Genomic DNA, 27344 nt, shown 5'->3' with positions numbered 1-27344 from the left:
ATGTGCGGCGGGGCTATGTGAGCAGCAGAGAGATGTTCGGCACGGGGCGATGTAATCGACAGGAGATGTGCAGAGGGAGATTTGTGGTGCGGGGGCAACGAAGAGATGTGCAGCAGGCTGATGTGAGTTGCAGGAGTTGAGTGGCGCAGGAGGGAGAAGGTCAGTGGAGCACTACTTCTGCCTGCGCTCCACAGTCCGTATGTGGCGGGGAAATGCTGTTCTCTTGCTCTCCATGCCAAGCCTGAAAGTCTAAAATCTTCTGAGACTGCTGCTAGGCACAGAGGGGCTGACAACCAACAATTCTGTCTTAAAGCAGCGGTGGCAATAATAAAAAAGCAAAAAAGAAAACGCAGCGGCAGCATTAGACCCGGGGCTATGGTCCTGAGACTCGGGGCTCCAGCCCCATTAGCCCCCCCTTCCCTTAGCAATGCCCCTGCTTAAAGGGAAACAGTCAGTAGATTTTAGCATATATAATGCTTAACAACGCGTTATATATGCTAAAATCATTATCCTCACCATCCACGGGGGACGTTTTTGCCCCCAGGGATGGTGAAGATATTAAGTTATAAATTTCCCCCCGGCCACCCCGCAAGTAGTCCCCTGAGCGTCCCCTGGACTACTTACCAGCACCCATCCCTCCGGCCGTGGTCCCGTCCCCTGGTCATGATTGACGGCTCACGTCATCACTCTGCTCTGTCTGCTTAGGAAGCAGAGCGATGACGCAAGACGTCAATCAAGCCATCGGGGCGGAGCGACGGGTGCTGATAAGTAGAAGTCACCGCCAAGGGGACTACTTTTGGGGGGGGGGGGGGAACGGGTGGGACTTTATAACTTAATATGTTCACCATCCCTGAGGGCAAAAACATCCCCCGGGAATGGTGAGGATACCGATTTTAGCATATACCTGTATAATGCGTTGTTAAGAGTTAAATGTGCTAAAATCTACTGATTGGTTCCCTTTAAAGAAATATATTACAGGGGAATCATTTCTGTTAATGCTTATCCAAACCCGAGTTATTTAGTTGTAATGAAATATCTTGTTTCCCTTTTATTAAATTCCTTGTAGATTTCATTGTACTTCCGGTGTGTATTTTGTCAAAATTCAGCATGTGCTTCATGTGTATTGATGTCTGCATATTTCTTGTTATGAAGAATGTTACTTTACTGCAGGGGGCTGGAGTGCTAACTATAAATTGTATTCTATAAAAATGTGTCCTAACCTATCACCTATTACTTTAGGAAGTAGAGCTTCATGTCACACTGACTAAATCAGAGAAGGGAAGCCTTGGCTTTACAGTGACCAAAGCCAATGACTGCATTGGATGCTATATTCATGATATCATTCAAGATCCTGCCAAGAGTGATGGACGTTTACAGCCTGGTGATCGGCTAATAAAGGTATCTTCACATGTCTCAGGAAAAGCAACATAGAATTGCTCACCTACTGCCGACCAATTTGGCTTCATGATGGACACAGGAAAAAAGAGACCCCAGCTCCTGGACAAAATTAAAACCTACAATCTTTATTGGTCCAATTTAAAAAGCCAGTTTGTCACCGACACATTTCAGACACATGCAAGCACTCATGACTAAACATGTCCGTCACATACTGGCTTTTTATTGCAAAATGAATCAATAAAGCATTGAAAATTCTAACTTGTCAGTGATCTGGATTCTCTTTTTCTGTGTCTATGTTCACATGTAGCGTATATGCTTCAGATTTGTGTGTGGAACACACACTGCAGAAAAAATTCATGTTTTTGTTGTCGCAGATAGACTTTGGATTTTCACTATTGACTTCTATGGGAAAGTCGTTAACTGCCACAAATCTGCAATGTGAATTTCTAACATATCTAAAAAATGTTTCCAATCTGATGTAGATTAATTTCTGCAGATATACCTGCAGAAATGCAGTGGCATTTTCTACTTTCTACTGTGGAAAATCTGCAGCATTTCTGTTGTGTGTGTGTGTGTGAAAGTATACTTATATATGGACATTTATCAACAGGTTTAGTCAGGTTTTCTTTACTATAATTGTCGCAAAATTGTTGCAACTGCGACTACGCGATTTTTCGTGCAACATTTTGACTGGAAAGCGAGAAAAGCAAGTTTTCCTAAAATTGACTACGTAGTAATAATTTTAAAATGGACTACGGGTAGTCAGGTATTTATTAACTGCGACAGTCGCAACTGCGAAAAAAAAAAGTCGCAATAGGGTTAAAAATTTACTAAATTTACTCCAGCTCAAACATGGAACAGAAAAAGCTGCTACCAAAGTAAAAAAGAAAAAAATTGCTTACGTGAAAGAAAATTATCAACAGGCTGAAACCAGTTGATAAATAACTCACACATAAGCAAAAAGTAAGGAAAAAATTACTAAAAAAAAATACATAAGCAAATATTGATAAATGTCCCTCATAGTGAGTACATGACAGTCTTCTGTCTTGTGTATATTTATTTAAGTACACTGTTCAAAAAAATTAAGGGAACACTAAGATAACATATCCTAGATATGAATGAATGAACTAATCGTATGAAATACTTTCGTCTTTTCATAGTTGAATGTGCTGACAACAAAATCACACAAAAATTATCAATGGAAATCAAATTTATCAACCCATGGAGGTCTGGATATGGAGTCACACTCAAAATCAATGTGGAAAACCACACTACAGGCTGATCCAACTTTAATGTAATATCCTTAAAACAAGTCAAAATGAGGCTCAGTAGTGTTTGTGGCCTCCACATGCCCGTATGACCTCCCAACAACACCTGAGTATGCTGCTGATGAGGTGGCTACCACTAGAATGAAAGCACCGCCAGCATTCAAAAGTGACCAAAACATCGGCCAGGAAGCATAGGAACTCAGAAGTGGTCTGTGGTCACCACCTGCAGAACCACTCCTTTATTGGAGGTGTCTTGCTAATTGCCCATAATTTCCACCTGTTGTCTGTTCCATTTGCACAACAGCATGTGAAATTGATTGTCAAACAGTGTTTCTTCCTGAGTGGATAGTGTGATTTCACAGAAGTGTGACTGACTTGGAGTTACATTGTGTTGTTTAAAGGGGTACTCCCGAAAACGTTATTTTTTTTTTTTAAATCAACTGGTGCCAGAAAGTTAAACAGATTTGTAAATTACTTCTATTAAAAAATCTTAATCCTTCCAGTACTTATTAGCTGCTGTATACTACAGAGGAAATTCTTTTCCTTTTGGATTTCTCTTATGTCACGACCACAGTGCTCTCTGCTGACCTCTGCTGTCCATTTTAGGAACTGTCCAGAGCAGCATATGTTTGCTATGGGGATTTTCTCCTGCTCTGGACAGTTCCTAAAATGGACAGAAGAGGTCAGCAGAGAGCACTGTGGTCGTGACATAATAGAAATCCAAAAAGAAAAGCATTTCCTCTGTCATATACAGCCCCTAAAAAGTACTGGAAGGATTAAGATTTTTTAATAGAAGTAATTTACAAATCTGTTTAACTTTCTGGCACCAGTTGATTTAAAAAAAAAAGTTTCCCACGGGAGTACCCCTTTAAGTGTTCCCTTTATTTTTTTGAGCAGTGTATACTGTCAGGTCCATAAATATTGGGACATCGACACAATTGTAATATTTTTGGCTCTATACACCACCACAATGGATTTGAAATGAAACGAACAAGATGTGCTATAACCGCAGATTGTCAGCTTTGCACTTTTTTCCCCTCCTTACCTTTAAAAAATCATAACTCTTTCAATTTTGCACCTAAAAATCCAAATGATTGCTTATTTTTTGCACCACCAATTCTACTTTATTTTACCCAAAAATCTACGACGAAACGGAAAAAAAAAATCATTGTGCGACAAAATTGAAAAAAAAAACACCATTTTGTAACTTTTGGGAGCTTCCGTTTCTACACAGTACATTTTTTGGTAAAAATTACGCCTCTCTTTATTCTGTAGGTCCATACGATTAAAATGATACCCTACTTGATTTTGTGTTACTTCTGGAAAAAATCATAACTACATGCAGGAAAATGTATACGTTTAAAATTGTCATCTTCTGACCCCTGTAACTTTTTTTTTATGGGGCGGTATGATGGCTCATTTTTTGCACCGTGATCTGAAGTTTTTAGCGGTACCATATTTGTATTGATCGGACTTTTTGATCGTTTTTTATTCATTTTTTTATGATCTAAAAAGTGACCAAAAATACACTATTTTGGACTGGAATTTTTTTTCGCGTACACCATTGACCGGGCGGTATAATGAACAATATATTTTTATAATTCTGACATTTCTGCACGTGGCAATACCACATATGTTTGTTTTTATTTTTATTTACACAGTTTTTTTTTTTTTTTATTGGGAAAAGGGGGGTGATTCAAACTTTTATAATTTATTTATTATTTTTTTCCACTGCGATCAATGCCTCGCGCTATTAGCCACGGGTCCCGGCCGTTGTTAGAGGCCTGGCTCGACCCGCCGTGGCCCTGCGTTATAGAAAGGGAAAGGACTCAGAACGTACCGGTATGTCCCAGGGAAAGAATTCTCCGGTTATCCACCACAGTTGTTTTCCTTTGTCTTCTGGGTCTTTTGGTGTTGCTGAGCTCACCAGCGCGTTCCTTATTTTTAAGAATGTTCCAAACAGTTGTTTTGGCCACGCCTAATGTTTTGACTATCTCTCTGATGGGTTTGCTTTGTTTTTTTTCAGCCTAATGATGGCTTGCTTCACTGATAGTAACAGCTCTTTGGATCTCATCTTGAGAGTTGACAGCAACAAATTCCAAATGCAAATAGCACACGTGAAATGAACTCTGGACCTTTTGTATGCTCATTGTAATTGGGATAATGAGGGAATAACACACACATGGACATGGAACAGCTGAGAAGCCAATTGTCCCATTACTTTTGGTCCCTTAGCAAGTGGGAGGCACATATGCAAACTGTTGTAATTCCTACACCGTTCACCTGATTTGGATGTAAATACCCTCAAATTAAAGCTGACAGTCTGGAGTTAAAGCACATCTTGTTTGTTTCATTTCAAATCCATTATGGTGGCGTTTAAAGCCAAAAATTTTAGAATTGTGTCGATGTCCCAATATTTATGGACCTGACTGTATGTGCACAGATAAATAAATAACCTCCACCTCATGTCTTTCCCAGATTCTGATTTTTGTTCCTGCTGGTTTCTTCCCAATTTCATTAGGTTAATGATGTAGACGTCTCAAATATGAGCCATACTGAAGCAGTAAATCTACTAAGGGCAGCTCCCAAAACTGTCCGACTTGTGCTTGGCCGTGTACTGGAGATCCCTAAGCCACAGGTGCCTTCTCATCTCCTCCCTGATATTACACTTACATGCAACAAAGGCATTCTGGGTAAAGTTAGAAAATAGAAGTCAACTTTATTACCTCTGTTATGTTTTGTCTGGTGCTAGGTAACCTTATTGTAATAACAATTGTCTTTAACAATTTCTTTCCACATAGGCCTGTCTCTCTCTGGGGGTCTAAATAGCCCTTCTCAGGTGATATATGTAGAAGATATCAAGCCAGGCTCTGTAGCTGATCAAGAGGGAACCTTGAGACCGCTAGACATTATACATTACATCAATGGGGAAACCACTTCAAACATGACACTAGAGGAAGTCAAACACACTCTGGAATCTGTACTTCCAATGGTAGTTTTGAAAGCTACTAGGTGAGAACCGATCTGTTGCTTCTCTGATAAAGGGTTTATCTAGCCATTCTTTTCGCAGTGGTTGGTATGTGTTTTTTAATGGTTAACAAATGTAGGTGCTGATGAATTTTTTTATTTATATTTTTGGTGGTCATTCCTGATACAGAGTTGCAGATTCTCAGTATGGATTTAGATTAAAAGATTACTTGCTGGCTCCTTTAGTCACCACTAGAGGGTACTTAGTAAGCTTTATATAGTGGTGGTTTTCGGTATCTGGCTTGTTTTTTTTAAATTTTTTTTATTGATGTCTTTTTAGAGAATGTGCAGCTCTTTATCAAATAATCACATATAGTGTAAAAGTTCTCATGTATAGGGTTTGTGAGCTTTTGATATTGCCAGACCAATGTTGACAGGACACCCAAAGGTTATAATGGGATAGTAGTGCATTTGCCATTAGATTTTTGCCTCCCTACCATTATATCATCTGGTGAGGACCCCTCACAGACACCCACCAATGACAATTATGTATCAGAAGATTTTACAAAATCAAAGCAAAATTTTAAAGATCACAGGGCTTGTTCACACTACGGAATCTCCGCTCAGAGATATTCCGGGCAAAGATTCCATCTGGAGCCTGTGCCGGCAAAACAAGCCGGTGCTAGGACTGCTTAGAAATGCGCCATCTTAGTAGACAGCAATGCATTTCAGGACATATCCCACTGAAATAATGAACATGTTCATAATTTTGGGAGAGAATTAGCATGGCGGAACGGAAATGTATATGGTGCAGCAGAATCCCATGGAGAATGACGGAATTCCGCTCAAAAATCTGTGTTGTGAATGGACCCTTACAACTGAGAAGTTTTTCCATCAACATACAATTACAGTGATGTATGGCCTGAAATCCACCATATGATTTTGACAATACCAGAAGTCTCAGCAAGAGTTAGATGATGGCCACTTATTCAGTCATTCAAAACACACTGTAATATTAGGGTTTATTGTAACTTTAATATTTCTGCGGGTTATCTTATTTATTTATTTTTTTTATTTGTTAAAGGGTACCTCTCATCAAAAAAAACTAATGTATGCAGAATAACTTCCCAATTGCATGTTATTAAAAAATATGCTTCTTTCTATTTAATTTTCCACTTTGAAGAAATGACCACTAGGCTTCTTCTTTTGCGTGGCAGTCATTTTTCAAAGTGATTTTGTATATTTCTTTCTTACGCAGAGAGGGAAATCCAGTGGTTCCAAACAATAAAAACCTTGTCAACTCAGGCTCCAAACCCAACCAGATTAATGGTAAAGAGAATTTACTTTATTTTCTGACTTTCTATCTTTATTCCACATAATAGTGATATTGCCCTGTTTGTGATAGAAAGGGATGGAAATTGTATACTATAGATGTGTAACCTATAGATGTGTATACTGTATGTATAAAAATATTTATCTATAAATGCGCTTAACATTCTCTATGTTATGGAATGTACCAAGAAGAATGCAAGTGTGCCATATAATATCTGTCTATTCATGTAAAATTCTCTATATTATTGTTAGTTGTGCCATTAGTGTGCCATTATTTCTGATGGTCAGTGTAATAAATCCCATTGCTCTTACACTATTCTTATATTTTTAGGTTATTCAGGGGGAGAACGTCTAAAACAACTAAAAGACAATTCAGATGTGTATGCTATGGAGGTAAATGCCCAGTGTTTTTACTTTTTTTTTTCTTGTACCTGTCTTCCAGAAGGGAAAAATATTGCAAGGAACATTAGAATGGGCATTATGTAATATTTTATCCTGACCACCCTGGCAGTCAGTAGGTCGATTTTTGTGCTTTTTAGTATCGCATAGTGGTCTTGAACCTGTGGACCTTCAGCATTTACAGAATAACAACACATATAATGTCCTGACAGCTTATGGCTCATGCTCCAAATTGTAGTTATGCAACAGCTGGAGAGCCATAGGTTGTCTGTGTTACATGAAATCTGCTATAGACAGAAATGTAGTTATACTTAAAGGGGTATTCCGCCCCTAGACGTCTTATCCCCTATCCAAAGGATAGGGGATAAGATGTCAGATCGCCGCGGTCCCGCTGCTGGGGACCCCCGGGATCCCCGCTGCGGCACCGCGCTCTCATTACAGCACAGAACGAGTTCGCTCTGCACGTAATGATGGGCGGTACAGGGGACGGAGCATCGTTACGTCACGGCTCCGCCCCTCGTAATGTCACGGCCCGCCCCTTCCAATACAAGTCTATGGGAGGGGGCGTGGCGGTCGTCACGCCCCCTCCCATAGACTTGCATTAAGGGGGTGGGCCGTGATGTCACGAGGGGTGGCGCCGTGACGTCACGCAGCTCCGTCCCCTGTATCGCCCATCATTACGCACAGAGCGAACTCGCTCTGTGCTGTAATGAGAGCGCGGTGCCACAGCGGGGATCCCGGGGGTCCCCAGCAGCGGGACCGCGGCGATCTGACATCTTATCTCCTATCCTTTGGATAGGGGATAAGATGTCTAGGGGCGGAATACTCCAGTGGAAAACTTTTTTTTTTTTTTTTAAATCAACTGGTGCCTGAAAGTTAAACAGATTTGTAAATCACTTCTATTAAAAAATCTTAATCCTTCCAGTACTTATTAGCTGCTGAATACTACAGAGGAAATTATTTTCTTTTTGGAACACAGAGCTCTCTGCTGACATCATGACCACAGTGCTCTCTGCTGACATCTCTGTCCATTTTAGAAACTGTCCAGAGCAGCATATGTTTGCTATGGGGATTTTCTCCTACTCTGGACAGTTCCTAAAATGGACAGAGATGTCAGCAGAGAGCACTGTGTTCCAAAAAGAAAATAATTTCCTCTGTAGTATTCAGCAGCTAATAAGTACTGGAAGGATTAAGATTTTTTTTTAATAGAAGTAATTTACAAATCTGTTTAACTTTCAGGCACCAGTTGATTTAAAAAAAAAAAAAAAAAAGGTTTTCCCCCGGAGTACCCCTTTAAGTATAACTACATATCTGTCTATAGCAGATTTCATGTAACACAGACAACCTATGGCTCTCCAGCTGTTGCATAACTACAATTTGGAGCATGAGCCATAAGCTGTCAGGACATTATATGTGTTGTTATTCTGTATTTTCCACCGGAGTACCCCTTGAAAGCAGTTGCACACTAATAGAAGACAGAGATCTAAAATGAAAGCACTACATATATACCTGTGCAAAAAGCTGCCACTGAAATTACTGTACATTGTGAGGAGGAAGCAGCAGCCAGAGTCTATATGGCCTTATTTTGTAATGTGCTTCAAGTGTACCTGTCATTTAAAAAAAAAAAAAAAAAAAGACATGTCAAGTTTTGATTGGTCAGGATCTTAGTGCTGAGACCCCCACCAGTCAAGAGAATGGGCTGGGAGAAGTAGAAGTGCATTATAAGTGTATTGAGCTGGACGGAGAAGCTGGACGGAGAGCGCTGTGAGCCGGGGAGGGAAGCTCACTTCTCTGGGCTCATTCTCCTGTCTCAGCACGGACACCCTAACTAGTCCAGACCCCTGACATGTCTCTTTCATATAAAAAATGCGTAGAATTGCTCTTATATCTATATCCATCGTTGTAAAGGTAAGACTATGTCATACGGATTCATCACAGATTTGGTAGTTTCTTCAGTGTTCAGAAATTTCACTGTAGATGAAAACTTGTTTTATCTGTTACATCATATTAAACTGTTCATAGCTGCAGGGAAAATGTGTAGGGATTACATTGCACCATAGGTGGCTCTAGACTTTATGAGGCCTTAGGCGAAACTTGATCATGCGCCCCCCCCCCACCCCCGGGCCTGTGAATTTCAGAGAATTACAGTGTATGCATCGACGCTAATCTGGGGAACGCGCAGGAATTTTGTCAAGGGTTAGGGTTTAGAGACACAAAATAACTCCACACCACGTAGACATATTACTGCTGCAGTGACTGATACCATCATAATGTTATTACATAAAAAACACTATACAGACACCAAAAACACCACTAAACAAGGGACATATAATTGTACCGCACCATGCCCCCCACCATTACCATCATATAGTGATGGGATAATACTACCATACTGAATAAAACCACTATACATAGACCAGTATCACCAATAACATCACTGCCACACCATTACTACACATCACCACCATCACCTACACATCACCACCATACAGTGACTGGACAATACCACTATACTGATATTGAATAAAAACCACTGTATGCAGACAGTGGTAACCCCAGCATCTTCTCTGAAAGGAGCCGTTCACTTTCCTTTTTCTTCTCCATCCAGCTCAGACGTCATGTAATTTCTTCCATCCACGCCTCTCTACAGAACCTGCCAGACAAACATTTTAGGCTGTGCACTTTTCCAGCACCTATAGTGCTCCAAACAGTATAAATAACCCCCTTAGTGTCTCACACAGTAGAGTGGATAGATAAGTGGGTTGGGGAAGAGTAGATAGGTCCCCCCACATTAGGTAGTTTGATCACTTCAGGAGGTAGACAGGTCCCTTAACATTGTTTCCTCCATAACACAGGTGCCCCGAGTAGGTAGGTGCCACCTTTAGGTAGTAAAAACTTCAGCAGCTCCCTTTAGTTAGTAGAAACAGCAGCAATGTAGTAAAAGCAGCAGCAGCAGGCCCCCTGTGTAGTAAAAACAGCAGCAGGCCCCCTGTGTAGTAAAAACAGCAGCAGCCCCCTCTATGTAGTAAAAGCAGCAGCAGCCCCCTCTATGTAGTAAAAGCAGCAGGCCCCCTGTGTAGTGAAAACAGCAGCAGCCCCCTCTATGTAGTAAAAGCAGCAACAGCAGGCCCTCTGTTTAGTAAAATCAGCAGTAGCCCCCTCTATGTAGTAAAAGCAGCAGCCCCCTCTGTGTAGCAAAAGCAGCAGCAGCCCCATCTAGGTAGTAAAAACAGCAGCATCTCCCTCTAGGTAGTAAAAACAGCAGCAGCCCACTCTAGGTAGTAAAAACAGCAGCAGCCCTCTTTATGTAGTGAAAACAGCAGCAGCTCTCTCTTTGTAGTAATAGCAGCAGCAGCCCCCTCCTTTAGGTAGTGAAAATAGCTACAGCCCCCTTTATGTTGTCAAAACGGCAGCATCCCCCTTTTATGTAGCAAAAACAGCAGCAACCCACTCTAGGTAGTGAAAACAGCAGCAACCCCCTCTATGTAGTAATAGCACCAGCCCCCCTTATGTAGTAAAAATTGCAGCAGTCCCCTTTAGGTAGTAAAAACAGCAGCAGTTCTAAAAAAAAAAAAAAAAAAAAAAAAAAAAAACAACAGCAGTTAAAGATAAAAACAAACAAAGATACTCACGTGGTCCTGTAGTCTGCAGCATGGCCTCTTCTCCCCTCTTCTTCTCCTGTCTGTGCTTTGGCGCGTGATGATGTCACTCCTGCACCAGAACCCAGAGGAAGAACACTCAGGCCTCTTTCTGCCAATCTGCCAATCAGCAGAGTGGTGCATATAGATAAAGGTGAGTCTGTAAGACGCGCTTATAGTAAAATGTTTCCAGGATGTGGCACTGTAAAGTGGCGATGTGTACATTGAGTTAGACGGCCGCCTAAGTCACCTAATGGGAAAGCCGCCTCTGCATTGCACTAGTTCTTCATAATCTGATGAATAATTAGTGTTCATATCATTGACTGAAGATTTACCTTGACAGTGTTCATATCAGTGACTGATGAGTTAACAGCTTGTTAATTTGCCCATACACCTTTGACACTTGGCAGAACCCGCCGAAGTCGGAAAGTTCGACCGTCTTTAGTCTAATGCATATGGCCACCTCCCCACTGTCCCCAACAGATAATGTCTGTGTAAAGAAGAGTTAGGCATGTTGTATTTTCACCACCAGACCCTGTTGTTGTAGGAGGGAGAAGCTGCTGCCAGAGCTGTCTGTCTGCGGGTTATCCCTCTCCTCCCTATAGTGGAAACAAAAAACGTTCAGCCATGCCAAACATTTGTGTATGGGGAGGACGGGATAGATGCTCTGCCGACAATTGTTAAAAAAAGTATAGCCGCCCTTTAGGTGCCAGACACCTAAGCAATCATTAGCATAGACATAAGTACCATACCGACATTCCATGCTAATAAGAACAGTGTTGTTAGCAAATAAATGCACAAATAAATGTGTAAATAAATGCAAAACCTTTATCTTATAAAACCTGACACTATAATGGGGGCCAACCTTGCTATGTATGCAGCTGCATACCAAAAAATACTTACTCAGTGCTAGATATCTTTCTGCAGCAAAAAAAGGGGATTTCTTTCCTATAGCATATGATCTTAGAAAATGGCAATAGCAATTGATCTTAGAAAAAAACATAATTAACAAAAAAAACTTTCAAGTGACTCTGAATGTTAAATTATTTGAAACTGGAAACTCATAACATGGGACATTCTGTCAAACTCTACCGCTTCCAAATAACTTCTTTTTAGAGGAAATTTTCAAGGAAAACTGCATGGTACATAAGACGATGTGTTTCTCCATTATTCTATACAAAATAACATAATCTAAATCTGTTTATTTTTCTGTGTGCCCATAAAGGCCGGATTAGTCCATGTTGTTTTGGAAAAGCCTCTGTCTGGAGAATTGGGATTCTCCCTGGTGGGAGGCGAATATGGGATATTTGTCAAGTCCATCAGTCCTGGGGGTGTAGCTGACATAGAGGGGAGCTTACAGGTTGGAGACAGGTTACTTAAGGTAATTTCTCTAAAGTCCTCTCCTATTTTATTTGTTCACTTAAAGGGGTACTCTGATTATATAAAACATATCCCCTATACACAGTATAGAGGATAATTGTCTGATCACGGGGGAAGGGTGGGATAGGACTATCACAATTTTCAGACTGGGACCCGTCTTTTATCTCTGAGTGCTTCCCACACTTTCAAGATGGGCTGGTCTCGGGAGCGATGGCCCACTCAGACAATCAGCGGCCGCAGTGATGTCCCGCCTCAGTCAATGATTGGTGGAGCTGGCCATCACTCCCAAAAGTAGTTTTTCTCGGAAGCTGGGGGTCGGGGCCCCTTTCCAGAAATTGCGGGTGGTCCCAAAGGTCAGACCCCTCTCAATCAGACACTTATCTGATACGTTTTACATAACTGGACAGTCCCTTTAAATACCCCTGTTCATTTAGAGGTAGAACTTGAAACTACTTTTGATCTCTTATTCTGGATGTCCTACTGGTAAATCCATAAGTCATATTACCAAAGTAGTAGATAGGAATACATGATGAGGCTTTCTGAACAGTGGATCTTCTATATCATCTAAATGTGTAATAATAGGCATATGAAAAAGCAATGAGTCCAACATTTTGGGTAAATGTTACTATTTTAACGTAGTATCATAAATGAGCCACTAGAGGGAGTTGTTATACATGATTGTAGACATGAGACGATGTTCCAACACATTTCTTTGGCGTCTGATATGTCATGACTGATTATTAAGTAAAAATGTCAATTATTTAACCATAGCAGATATATTTGGAATATTGATCAATAATATCTTCACAGGTAAATGGTGATTGTATGCGAGGTGCTACACATGGAAAAGCAGTCTCTTGTATTCGAAATGCAAAAGGACTTGTACAGATTGAAGTTGCCCGTGAACTTATGCCAAAAGATACTTCATTTGCTTTAGACAAGTGTAATGAAAACTTGGGTAAGACAGACTGATTCTAGCCTGTAACAAAATGCACTATGCATAGTCTAACTGCTATTTTAGAAAGTGTTGACTATCTCTGTAACGTATTGTCATGTATAACTAGACATGTACCCAGTGCTATACCCTAGCTACACTACACATCTATAACAGAATTATGGATCCTTTTGTTAAATGCCATATAATCAATTGCAGCAGGTCACCACTTTCCATTTACATGTGTTTTCTTGTCAAGATCCAGAGCATGGAAACATTAACTATGAGGATGATGAGGAAGATCAGAATGATGTTATACAGTCCCTGCTGGATGTGGTCCATGAACAAACACAGAACCTTCTACAGCTCAATCGCCAGAATGCACTTTCACAAGAACACTATTCAGGTACTGGTAGCCTCACACTGTGATAAAACTGATCGAAATAAACATACAGAGCCAATGTCTAGTCATCACTTTCTTACTGGCAGACAGTCTGCGACAAGTAGGGTAAACCTTCAATACAAAAACAACTTTATCTCTAGGACATGCCATCACATGCTGATTGATGGGAATCCCTTCCCAGCACCATTGCTGTTAATGCTCTTTGTGGGTATTACAATTCGTGTAAGTTCTATCCGGAAGGCTAAGTGAATGTGCAGACAAAATAATGGATACACCTTTGTTGTGGTGATCCCTGCTGTACAGATGAGTGATCCAAGCCTAGTCTATCATGGTAAAAGCAGTTTGCCCAATTTTCAAACTTTGCCAAGCTCTGTGCCATTATAGAAGGAGGGATGAGGAACACTTGGTGTTTTAGCGCCTGAATGCATCATAGGATGAGGAAGTAACACTGAGATTAAGTCAGGGTAGCCCAGCATATCTTGCAGCTAGCAAGGTAAGATCACATGACCCCAGGTTAGTCAATCATTGCTTGCATTATGTGACATAAAGCTCCCAGGCCAATCAGGAGACAGTTTAAATGGGCACTCTCATTAAAACTAATTTCTGCCATTGCACTCCATATGGTAAATAAAAAATCTTTCTAATGTACTTTGTTTGATTTTTTTTTTTTAGTTTTCTATGTTTTATTTGTGTTTAGGAAATCTGCCACTAGGTGTCTCCCTACTTGTCCAGAGCACATTTTCCCCTATCTCTTGCACAGACTTTGGACTCCTGCTGGCCTGACAGAAGTCCAAAAACAAGAAATGCAGTCTGGAGTGCTGAGGGGGGGGTGTGCAGCCTTAGCCAATCATAGCTCATCTCACACACTGAACTGGTCTGGGCTGTGTGTAGCAGAGTGAGGGAGGAAATTCCCCCCTGTATGGCTTCAAATGATGTTGTGCCTGCTGGGTAACGCCCCTTCCCTGTCTAAGAATCTAACTGAGACTGAGCAGAAAATACAGAGCAATATCAAGGTAGAAAACTAACAAATAATAACAATAAAGGCAGGTTGTGGGTTATCATGATTGGGGCAGTGAACTGGAAGGATTATAAAATTTAACAAGATCATGAGAGGTACTCTTTAAGGGCAGGATTAAAATACTGATCAAACCCTATGCACTGCATTGCGGTCACCATCTTGGAGGAAAAATTGACCAAAGAGCACAGGCTCGGACTCACTGTGGAACTAATGATCCCAAAAAGCCTTCACAAATACAATAGAAAGCAAGCATTGAGCCCTGGTTTTACCTTAGATAGTGACCTATCACCTGCATTACTGTGTCCAGTTTTTGCACTACGAATCCCAGCAGTGTATTTTAACATAAATACACATTTTTTATGTTGAGAGTGAAGATGAAATGTGCATCTTACGCCAAAAGTTACCTGTATTTTCTGGGTTTAATCAAACATATACAGTATAGTAGTTGTAGCTAGGTGTAACATAAATATGCAACTCCCAACAGTCTACCACCACCTTCTGTCCTGTCTGCTGGCTACTTCAACTATCACTAGTCCACCACTGCCTGCTGTTCTCTGCAGTGGCTACTACAACTCCCTCCAGTCTACCACTACCTGCTGTCCTGTCCACTGGCTACAACTCCCACCAGTTTACTACTGCCTGCTATCCTGTCTGCTGACCACTTCAACTATCATCAGTCCACCACTGCCTGCTCTCTGCTGGCTACAACAACAACCAGTCCACCACTGCCTTCTGTCCGCTGGCTACAATTGACAACCATTCCACCACTGCCTGCTGTCCACCATTGCCTGCTATCCGCTGGCTACAACTACCACCAGTTCACCACTGCCTGCTGTCCACGGTCTACAACTACCACCAGTCCACCACCCTTGCTGTTGATAGAACTAGTCAGGCCTCCACATACACAACCCATGATCCCCCAAAAAAAGAAAAACATTTTTGGGCTTTTCATTAAAAAGCTATTTCTTCACTATATTGGGACACCCATCCAACCAATGAAGGCTGCAGAAGAAGGACACTTTAACATTGAAAGTAAAGTAGCTGCTTAAATAAAAGCACATATAAAAAACCACATCACAAACAATTCTATGTAACTGTCATATTGAAATGTTTTTACATTGTTTGAAGATGTCTCATGTATTGTCTGTAATTTTTCTTGTGCCATAGTAGATCAAACTGAAGAAGATGAAAAAGCAGAAGACACAGATTGTGATGGCTCCTCATTGCCAGATGACTCTCCTGAGGTAAAAAAAAAAAATGTAAATGATATCAATTTAGGTATTAAAATAAACACTAGATAAAGGTGCCCTTAGTGGGCTTCTTTGTATTGTATGATATAGGCTGTATTTAATACTCAGCTTAATACAGGTCAAATGAATCTGTATACATTGTATACATTCACAACATATATGTATTTTTTTTCTTTAATATGAATAATTTATATAAGTTGCACAGTATAAAATTAAGGAAAAAGATGTTCAGATCCCACTGATAGGAACTGAATGTCCAAAACTAGTAATGACTATGTTATTAACCATTATCATTTGTTTGCAGCCAGCCAAAGTAAATGGTATGGGCTCTTACAACAACAATGGAATTGAAAGGTAAGGAAAACATAATAAAGAGCTCTTTAAATGATTTTAACGCAATAGGCACCTTTATGCCAATTTGTAGCTGGATTTTAACTAATAAAAAAAAAGATGTAGTTTTTTTATTTAAAAATGAAGAAGCATTTATTCTTCCCTGTTGTGAGTTTGTGTATATTCTAATACATTGCAAGCTGCTTCATACCGTTCATTGTCACTTCTGCTCTGGATGGGCATCTTGGCTAAATTGTGTTCTGCATAGATGAGCATACAGGGGTGGAATTCAGCCCTGAGCAGCTTGCAATGTATTGCTATTAAAGAAGGCTGCAGAAGAAGGACACTTTAACATTGAAAGTAAAAAGTACACAAAATGTTGATACATTTTTTGTATTTTACAAGAAATGCTATACAAATTGATTCAATGGTGTCCATGACCTTTAGATAGTAATACTTTACTTCAAACAGCCATTGAAGATCATAACTTGATACCTAATCATTTGGTCAAGTTCACATGTTGCCTTTTTCAACTACTATGTTTTCCATTATGCCTTATTCCCCTCTCAAGGGTTGGCGGAATTTCTTGTTTAAAAGGTCTAGCTTTAAAGTGGTTTCCAACGTAATGTTTTTTTTTTGTTTGTTTTTTTCTCTAATAATGACTACAATGCAAAAAATAAAGCTGTAGATACCTTTTGTGCTCCCCACTGCCTCCAATAATGCTGCTTCCGGTCCCTGGTGCTCTCCTCTTCCATGTGTTGGGCCCCAATACATCAATTACCGCTCAACCAGTCACTGGCTGCACAGTGTTCTACCTATGCCAGTGATTGGCTGAGTCGAACACTTACCTCTTTCTGATTCTTGGGCCCAATGAGTATGCGGATAGGCCTAAAACCTTAGAGTGACGCTTAGCCAGTCGCTAACTGAGGTGGGACACTGCTACTGCCAGTGATTGCCTGAACGACACTTGATGTATTGGGTGGGCCTAAGCACCTGGAAAAGGAGAGCATCAGCTGCTCAGCCAATCACAGTCTGAGGTGAGACACTACTGCAGCCAATGATTAGCTGAGCAGCAATTGACCCATTGAACCCCAGCACTTAGCCTGGGCATCTTTATTTTTTTTTTTAAAATACTCCCTTTCCACCAGATAACCTCTTTATGTGCAAGTGGACTGTAATAATTTGATCTTGGTCTCTTATACCAATGGCTTAATACTGTTAACCAGTAGGAGCACTGCTCCAAAAAAGTACATTTCATATTAATACAGTTTACTATGACAGGTACAATAGCAAGGTTTCTTTGCTGGTATTTATAGTAAGATATATTTATTTTTCATGGTTCTGCTCACTATAAAATTAAAATTCTGCATTTATACCCCTTTAGGTCTCCACAATCAAACACAATGAAGAAAGCTAACATTGTACCAAAGAGTAATGACATGCAACATGAATCCAACTTACTTGGTAAATCCTTATTATTGACTCTGAAAAGTATTATACTGATGTAATAATGGTGGCACCTCATAGCAAAATGAAGATTTTCTAAGAACAGTTTTTCCTCTGCTGTAGATTGCTTCAGGGTAACAAGTGAAAATCTGTCCTCGCTTTCTCTAGTCCAAGTAACGCCATTTGGTCGGTACACAGGAAATAAGTTAAAAGCATTTATACGTCAAATACGCAGTATGCTGGAACAAGGTGTGCCAGCCAAGGAGTTTGAGGTAATCATGAGTATATAATACATGTATGTCAAATGTCAGAAAGGGGGTCTCCAGTTACAGATATGTAGAAGGCAATACTGCAGCACTCCAGATGAAAGGGAAAATAATGAAATTTATTCCATCCAACAAGATGCAATGTTTCAGTCGCCCAATGCGGCCATTTTCAAGTATACAAACACAATCATGTGCCGCTTTAAATAGGGTAACATATCAACAATAATTATCCTGGTAATTTACATAAAATTACAAAAAAGTGCAAAAGTGCATGAACAAATGGCAATATTATACCAAAGGTGACATGTGTATAACATATATTGAATTATCAATTAATACAGAGTGCATATCCTACAGTATAAACAGTATAAATATTGGCGGTATGCATAAGTGCAGTCAGGTGAATCAAGATATGTGTTATTAAGTTCCTCTCAGTCGGGGCGGAGAAATCGTACACTCACCAATGACAGAAAACCAACTCGTTCGATACTGTACAGGAGACTGGCGTCCCACGTGTATCATATCGGGGCGTCATACTGAGGGAGGAGATGAATTGGGACCAATCAAGTGCAAGGATCGCAAGAATGTCAGAGCGACAATGCAATCACGTGTCACATGCTTCTAGGTCATGTGCACATTTTCATTGAGGTAGAGTTCAGCCATGTTAGATCTTAGATAGGGGCAACACTCATCGTAATAGGTAAGTAAAAGAATATAACACATCAGCGCGTTCATAGGAATCCCTCTCCATCAGCATACTGTAATCAGTTACAGATATGGATATATATAATGTTCTTAAAGTGTATCTCCGTATTACTGTAGTACTTACTGTAGAACTGCAGTACTTACAATAAGGTTCTCCCAGTTATATATATATTACAGATATTGATGGCTTATCCTGAGCTGTTCAGCAGAACCAATGTGGTTGAATCTACATCATGAACATGGCCTGAAACAAATTGCTCCATTCATAGTGCAGTGACCGTGAATAAACGTAGGCTGAGCTTGAGTAGACCAGCATGGCAAATAAACAGAAAATGGAGCCAATTTCTTCCGGCCCCATCAAAGGCACAGATCTGGCTTTGGTAGCACTGCTGTACACCTGATAGGCGTGGGTACTGGCTGTCTGCACCCTGCCGGTCACATATTAATGATATCAATATTTGTAACTAGAGAACCCCTTTAAAGCTTATTCTATCTGTATGCAGCCTATGAGTTTTCTATAATAGGGGCTACTGTTTTTTTTCAAAGTGTACCTGTCATTTGAGAAAACTTTTTATGTCGTGTAGATAATAACATTTTATGTATTATAACATTATTTGTAATATACATTGGTTAAAAATGTGTATAGTTTTGCGTGAAAAAATGCTGTCTTGTTCCTACAGCTATTGCCTATGTGTCCCTGTGCAGTGACAAAATACATGAAGTGTGCTCAGGACAAGCAGGGCTCTGTGCAGGCTCCTGGCTTGTCAATCATCCGGCTGTGTGTCACAAAGCCCTGCTTGTCCTCAGTGCACAGAGCCCTGCTTGTCCTCAGTTCACAGAGCCCTGCTTGTCCTCAGTTCAGAGCCCTGCTTGTACTCAGTCCACAGAAGCCCGCATGTCCTCAGTGTACAGAGCCCTGCTTGTCCTCACTGCACAGAGCCCTGCTTGTCCTCAGTCCACAGAGCCCTGCTTGTCCTCGGCGCACAGAGCCCTGCTTGTCCTCGGCGCACAGAGCCCTGCTTGTCCTCGGCGCACAGAGCCCTGCTTGTCCTCGGCGCACAGAGCCCTGCTTGTCCTCGGCGCACAGAGCCCTGCTTGTCCTCGGCGCACAGAGCCCTGCTTGTCCTCGGCGCACAGAGCCCTGCTTGTCCTCGGCGCACAGAGCCCTGCTTGTCCTCGGCGCACAGAGCCCTGCTTGTCCTCGGCGCACAGAGCCCTGCTTGTCCTCGGCGCACAGAGCCCTGCTTGTCCTCGGTGCACAGAGCCCTGCTTGTCCTTGGTGCACAGAGCCCTGCTTGTCCTCGGTGCACAAAGCCCTGCTTGTCCTCGGTGCACAGAGCCCTGCTTATCCTGGGTGCACAGAGCCCTGCTTGTTCTGCTCACACTTCCTGTATTTTGGAGGGTTTTTTCACAAAAAAAATATACACCTTTTTTAACCAATGTATGTAATGTTATTTACATTATATAAAAAACTTATGCAAATTACAGTGCCAATTAATGCACATTTTATGTATAATCACTTTAACATGGTTTTGTTTTTATACGTGGTAGAGATGTAAAATAATACAGATATTCCGCTCAGTCTTTACATTTTCCATATCCACAGGATCTACAAGATTTGAAACCACTAGATGAATGCCTTATAGGACAAACAAAAGACAACAAGAAGAAAAACAGATACAAGAACATCCTCCCATGTAAGTCATTCAGGTGTTTGATCCTTTTTATTATATGGCTTGTGTTTTTTTGTATCTATTTAACGTTTAGAGGTTATTAATGTGGATCTGTCATCATACTATGTTCACCTCTGTATTTAAAGCCGATGCTGCTCTAGGCAGTTAGTCTCAAGATGTCCCGTATCAGTGAAGTTGAGCTGCATTTTTGCTTTTGGGTATTTTTCTTATTTTAGGCCCAGGTTCATGTGGTATTTGAAGGGGTTATCCAGAAAAACATAAGTGCTTTCTTTCAGAAACAGCACCACTCTTGCCTTCAGTTAGGATGTGTTTTTGCAGTTCCACACCTTTGCTTCAAACAGTGGCAGTTCTATTTAAGTGAATAGAGCATAGTTGTAATACCAAAAACATCCTGAGGACAGGTGTGGTGCTGATTTTGAAAGAAAGCAACCACACACATATACATACATAAATATATACACACACTTACTGTGCACATGCATGCATACATACACATGTACCACACTGTGCTCACTTATAAGTCACCTTTACTGACACTATTGTCTTTTTGAAATATGATTTCAGATGATTCTACTCGAGTTCCACTTGGTACAGAGGACGGCTATATCAATGCAAGTTTTATTAAGATGCCAGTTGGCAATGAAGAATTCACATATATTGCCTGCCAGGGACCTCTGCCAAGTACAGTTCCAGATTTTTGGCAGATGGTGTGGGAGCAAAATGCCACCATAATAGCCATGATGACCCAGGAAATGGAAGGTGGGAAGATAAAGTGTCAGCGGTACTGGCCTGAGGAGCTTCACAGACCTGTGCGGGTAACCGGGGAACTTCAACTCAGTCTAGTGAAGACACAGCAGCTGGAAAGTTTTGTACTCAGAGTTGTAGAATTACAAGATATTCATGTAAGTACTTGTGTCTTAATAATAATAATAATGATGATAAAAATGTGTACTTACATTTAAAGGAGTACTCCACCCCTAGACATCTTATCCCCTATCCAAAGCATAGGGGATAAGATGTCTGATTGCGAGGGTCCCACCGCTGGGGACCCTCGCGATCTCGGCTGGGGCACCCCAGACATCTGGTACACGGAGCGAACTTTGCGATGCGGGACGGAGGCTTGTGATGTCACTGTCATGCCCTGCTCGTCATGCCCCCTCCCATAGACTTGCATTGAGGGGGAGTGGCCGTGACGTCACGAGGCTCTGGCGCCGAACCAGATACTCTAAATGAAAGGTGCAGCACGGATATCACGTGGGTCCCGCCGTTAGGGGATAAGATGTCTAGGGGCAGAGTACCCTTTAAAGTCATTGTAAGGCTCTGCACATTTTATGTCCATCTGTTTGCAGTTTACGTGGTATAAGGTAATTTTTTTTACTGTTTAATGTTTATTGTAGACTGGTGAAGCACGACACATTGGACATTTGAACTTCACTGCTTGGCCAGATCATGATACCCCCAGTGATCCTAACCAGCTCCTCACATTTATCTCCTACATGAGATACATATACAAATGCGGGCCCATCATCACACACTGCAGTGCAGGCATTGGCCGCTCCGGCACTCTCATATGTATCGATGTCATGCTGGGTTTAATCTGCAGGGATTTAGAGGTAAGTAACAAGCAGGGCTGATAAATAGTAGCTGCAAATCTAGAGCTGCACAAACACAACATTGCCAATGTGTAGCCTTTAGAGGTTTTCTGTTATTTCAGCAAAAACATAAAGATAACCTTATAATATGTAGAAGTTATTATTGTGACTTGTATCTGCCATTTTCTTTGTTTCTCCAGTTCAGTATTTCAGATTTGGTACGAACAATGAGGCTTCAGAGACATGGGATGATACAGACAGAGGTAAACTTGTTATAGCTATTTATATTCATAACTTTGTAAATTGTCATGATTTCTGAAATCTACCATTTCACATCTACAGCTCCTATGAGTGACTTAATACTACAAACAAATCTTGGATGTAGTTTTATTCTGCAGTCACGAGTGTCTCTTCCATCTGCCCCTCTTCTATTTTACCTGATGCTTCACAAAAAGTGACTTAAGGACCCACAACATACCTGCCAGGCAAGGACCGGTCCGGGATGCCTGCTGAAATCATTCAGCAGGCACCCCGTGCAAACCCCTAAGGGGGGGTCAAGCCCCCTGCCGGCGATCGCCAATCAATTCAGATCGGCGATTTGCAGCGATTCCGGGCTGATCGGGTCTCTGGTCACCCAATTGCCAGGAAAATAGGGATGATCAGAGCTGCCCCGATCAACCTGAAGGATAGGTGTGAGGTGGCAGATGTACCACCTCCTCCTATCCCCTGTGATTGGCCGGTCAGGACTGATTGGCGAATCGCAAGGCAGGGGCGGTGGAGTGACAGTTGAGATCCCCGCTCTGCCCTTCCCTGGAAGTCCGAGCAGAACAGGGGGAGATGGCTGCGGGGGGCTATTGAGGTGGGGGGACCGGCGAGTGGAGCAGGCAGCTTGGAGGACTGGCAGGCAAATGGAGGCAGCATCGGCGTCAGAGGCAACAGTGAAGATCGCTGTAAAGTGATCTTTACTGCTGCTTCTTGGAGTTTTAAAACTACAACCCCTAGCATGCCCAGACAGCCTTTGCAGTGGTCTCCAAACTGTGTCCTACCAGATGTTGCCAAACTACAACTCTCAGTATGCCCAGACAGTCCAGGCATGCTGGGATTTGTAGCTCTGTAGCATCTGGCCCTTCAGATGTTGCAGAACTACAACTCCCAGCATGCTTGGACAGTCTCGGCATGCTGGGAGTTGTAGTTTTGCAACATTTGGAAGGGCACAGTTTGGAGACTGGTTGCAAGGGGTAATAGGTTAAAAAAAAAAAATACATAATTTGTGGATGTAAAGTGCTCTGTAGCGCACTACAATGCCCAGAAGAGAAGGAGTGCCATTAGGCTTTTGGAGAGAGAATGTGTCTGGAATTGAAGGCCACGTGTGTTTACAAAGCCTCCATGGTGCCAGAACAGTGAAACCCCCACACTTTGGAAACTACACCCCTCACGTAATAAGGTGTGCAGTGAGCATTTACGCCCAACAGGTGTCTGACAGATTTTTGGAACAGTGGTCCATGAAAATGAAAAATTTAATTTTTCATTTGCACAGCCCACTGTTCCAAAGATCTGTCAAACGCCAGTGGGGTGTAAATGCTCACTTCACCCCTTATTACATTCCGTGGGGGGTGTAGTTTCCGAAATAGGGTCACATGTGGGGGAGGTCCATTGTTCTGGCACCACGGGGGCTTTGTAAAAGCACATGGTCCCCGACTTCCATTCCAAACAAATTCTCTCTCCAAAAGCCCAATGTCGCTCCTTCTCTTCTGGGCATTGTAGTTCGCCCGCAGAGCGTTTTACATCCACATATGGGGTATTTCCATACTCAGAAGAAATGGGGTTAAACATTTTGGGAGGCTTTTTCTCCTGTTACCCCTTGTGAAAATAAAAAAATTGGGGTAACACCAGCATTTTGGTGAAAAAAAATCACATTTTTAATTTTCATGTCCAACTTTAGCGGAAATTCGTCAAACACCTGTGGGGTGTGAAGGCTCACTGTACCCCTTGTTACGTTCCTTGAGGGGTATTGTTTCCCTAATAGTGTGCCATGTGGGGCTTTTTTTTGCTGTTCTGGCACCATAGGGGCTTCCTAAATGCGACATGCCCCCAAAAACCATTTCAGCAAAATTTGCTTTGAAAAAGCCAAATGTGACTCCTTCTCTTCTGAGCATTGTAGTGCGCCAGCAGAGCACTTGACATCCACACATGGGGTATTTCCATACTCAGAAGAGATTGGGTAACAAATTAGGGGGCATTTTCACCTATTACCTCTTGTAAAAATGGTAAATTTGGGGGAAAAACTTCATTTTAGTGAAAAAAAAAATTTCATTTACACATCAGACTTTACCAAAAAGTAAGCAAACACCTGTGGGGTGTTAAGGCTCACTGTACCCCTTGGTACGTGCCATGAGGGGTGTCGTTTCCAAAATAGTATGCCATGTTTTTTGTTTTTTTTTGCTGTTCTGGCATCATAGGGGCTTCATAAATGCGACATGCCCCCCAAAAACCATTTCCGCAAAAGTCACTCTCCAAAATCATATTGTCGCTCCTTCGCCTCTGAGCCCTCTAGTGCACCCACAGAGCACTTTACGTTCACATATGAGTTATTTCATTATTGGGAGAAATTTGGTTACACATTTTGGGGGGCTTTTTCTCCTTTGACCCCTTGTAAAAAATAAAAAACTGGGTCTACAAGAATATGTTAGTGTAAAAAATGAAGATTTTGAATTTTCTCCTTCTCTCTGCTGCTATTCCTGTGAAACACCTAAAGGGTTAACAAACTTTCTGAATGTCATTTTGTATACTTTGAGGGGTGCAGTTTTTATAATGAGGTCATTTTTGGGGTATTTCTAATATGAAGGCCCCTCAAATCCACTTCAAAACTGAACTGGTCCATGAAAAATTCAGATTTTGAAAATTTTGTGAAAAATTGGAAAATTGCTGCTAAATTTTGAAGCCCTCTGATGTCTTCCAAAAGTAAAAACATGTCAACTTTATGATGCAAACATAAAGTAGACATATTGTATATGTGAATAAATGTATAATTTATTTGGTATGTGCATTTTCTTATAAGTAGAGAGTTTCAAAGTAAAAAAAAATAATAATAATTTCATCAAATTTTGGAATTTTTCACCAACTAATGATGCAAGTATCGACAAAAATTTAGTAGAATATGTCACGGAAAAAAAATTCTCGGAATCAGAATGAAAAGTAAAACCATCCCAGAGTTATTAAAGGGGTACTCCCACCATAGACATCTTATCCCCTATCCAAAGGATAGGGGATAAGATGTCTGATTGCGGGGGTCCCGCATGCAATATTGTGGGGGTCCCCAGCGGCAGGACCTCCACGATAAGACATCTTATCCCCTATCCTTTGGATAGGGGATAAGATGTCTAGGGTGGAAGTACCCCTTTAATGCTTAAAGTGACAGTGGTCAAACTTTCAAAAAATGCTTGGGTCCTTAAGGTGAAAATGGGCTTGGTCCTTAAGGGGTTAAACAGATTTGTAAATGACGTCTATTTAAAAATGTTAACCCTTCCAGTACTTATCAGCTGCTGTATGCTCCAGAGGAAGTTCTTTTCTTTTTGAATTTCCTTTTTGTCTGACCACAGTGCTCTCTGATGATACCTCCGTCCATGTCAGGTACTGTCCAGAGCAGGAGCAAATCCCCATAGCAAACATATCCCACCCTGGACAGTTCTTGACATGGACAGAGGTGTCAGCAGAGAGCACTGTGGTCAGAAAGAAACGAAATTCAAAAAGAAAAGAACTTCCTTTGTTTTATACAGCAGCTGATAAGTACTGGAAGGATTAAGATTTTTAAATAGCAGTAATTTACAAATCTGGCACCAGATGATTAAAAAAAAAATAGTTTTCCTCCGGCGTACCCCTTTACCAATTGTGCAGGCAGGGCCGGATGAATGATTTCTCGATAGTACTAGCTTCCTAGCCTGCAGAACTGCCAAGTTGTGTAATAGGCTCTGTAAGTCAGCAACAGTCTAGTCGATTGGTGTCTTAATGTCTAATACCACATAAGCCACATTGTTGTGCAATGGGACTAACTACCGTTTTCTTCATTTCAGGAACAATACATGTTCTGTTACCAAGTGATCCTGTATGTTCTGAAAAGACTACAAGCAGAAGAGAACCTGTAATGGATCACGCGCTCAATCTCCCCTTATAAATATGGTCCTAATAAAGGGCCAGTAAATATTCAACAAGAGCTGCATTTTAGTAGCTTACTTATTCCGCGCTCACCGGGTATCAGCACCAGTGGATGCCAAGAGCAGTTGTTTATACTGCTGTTTTATTTTGTTTGTGTTGAAAAGGGTTAATAAAAGACAGTATTTTATAACATAGAGACCTGTTACAATAGTACACATGGTTCTTAACATGGTACGCTTGTATATTTGCAAGTCATTTTTTTTCAAAGTATTTTCACAATCGAAAAGATAGTTTTGTAGCTGACACATAAAGGCAGTATTTAAAAGACAGATATAATTGTTTCTATAGACCCCAGAGTAGTAAGTTAATTGTAATTATTGCATACATTTCATAATGTTTACTGATATAGAGTTTTATGTACTATTTATATACTTTTACAAAATGAAATTAAGCTACCCTGTGCCTGGCTGTGAGAACTGGCACACTCTTGCTCTACCTTGTAAATAAACCGTGCACATTAAAATGTATATATAACTGTGTGGTTTACCTCTTCATTTTCTTCTATGTCTTGTTTATCCTTTTTTACCTCCCCCACAAGGTATTGGAAGTTGGCAGTATTGCCTTGTAATGTTGGGGTCCTTGGTTTAAATCCTACAAAAGGCAACTTCTGCCTGGGGTTGGTAGGTTTCCTCAGGGTTCTTAAATTTCCTACAACACTCCAAAAAATATACTTATAGGTTATGTGGCTTCCTGCTAAATTGGCCTTAGTGTGTATCTGAGATAGGGAATTAAGATTAGATTGTGAGCCCCATTGGTTATATGGACTGATGTGGATAATGGAAATCTATGTAAAATGCTGTTAAATATGTTGGCGCTATGTAAGAAACAAAAATAAATAGGGGTACTGTTCCTCTTGTTCTGGGTCATAGTTAGTCATAGATGAACTGTGGTATGTATGTGGTAACCCAACAGGCCCCTGGTGTCTGTTAGTTGAGGGGAGCATTTTGAATTTTAATATTCCTAAAATTTTCTTTTCCCAGAAGTTATGCCACCGCCAGAGGGGCTTGGCAGGATCTTAGTCCCACCTCCTCTTCAAAAAAACAACAGTCATGCAAACCAGACATGCATGTTGATGTAGGGTTTGGAGAGAGCTTTCAGATGATGGGTCATTT

At 41.2% G+C, this 27344-nt stretch overlaps 1 protein-coding gene across 6 annotated transcripts in view; it reads left to right on the top strand.

Moving 5' to 3' along the window:
• PTPN13 (protein tyrosine phosphatase non-receptor type 13) overlaps positions 1–26705 on the top strand; it is a 216891-nt gene extending 190186 nt beyond the window's left edge. For 4 of the 6 annotated variants that reach the window (XM_056568746.1, XM_056568744.1, XM_056568741.1 and 1 more), the window contains 17 exons: positions 1240–1398; positions 5188–5359; positions 5468–5678; positions 6892–6962; positions 7297–7358; positions 12228–12383; positions 13193–13340; positions 13576–13722; positions 15905–15981; positions 16292–16341; positions 17702–17781; positions 17887–18035; positions 20341–20431; positions 20993–21330; positions 21826–22041; positions 22221–22283; positions 26091–26705. In XM_056568746.1, the coding sequence (XP_056424721.1) occupies positions 1240–1398; positions 5188–5359; positions 5468–5678; positions 6892–6962; positions 7297–7358; positions 12228–12383; positions 13193–13340; positions 13576–13722; positions 15905–15981; positions 16292–16341; positions 17702–17781; positions 17887–18035; positions 20341–20431; positions 20993–21330; positions 21826–22041; positions 22221–22283; positions 26091–26162 (2262 nt within the window). In that variant the 3' untranslated portion in view covers positions 26163–26705. The remainder of the gene's footprint in view (positions 1–1239; positions 1399–5187; positions 5360–5467; positions 5679–6891; positions 6963–7296; positions 7359–12227; positions 12384–13192; positions 13341–13575; positions 13723–15904; positions 15982–16291; positions 16342–17701; positions 17782–17886; positions 18036–20340; positions 20432–20992; positions 21331–21825; positions 22042–22220; positions 22284–26090) is intronic. The other 2 variants (XM_056568743.1, XM_056568745.1) reach the window with 2 other exon arrangements.
• The last annotated feature ends 639 nt before the right edge of the window (positions 26706–27344 follow it).

The sequence above is a fragment of the Hyla sarda genome, chromosome 1, assembly GCF_029499605.1.
Source record: "Hyla sarda isolate aHylSar1 chromosome 1, aHylSar1.hap1, whole genome shotgun sequence".
NCBI classification, from domain to species: Eukaryota; Metazoa; Chordata; class Amphibia; order Anura; family Hylidae; genus Hyla; species Hyla sarda.
Note: the sequence above shows the minus strand (reverse complement) of the source record. Positions and strands in the feature narration are given on the sequence as shown.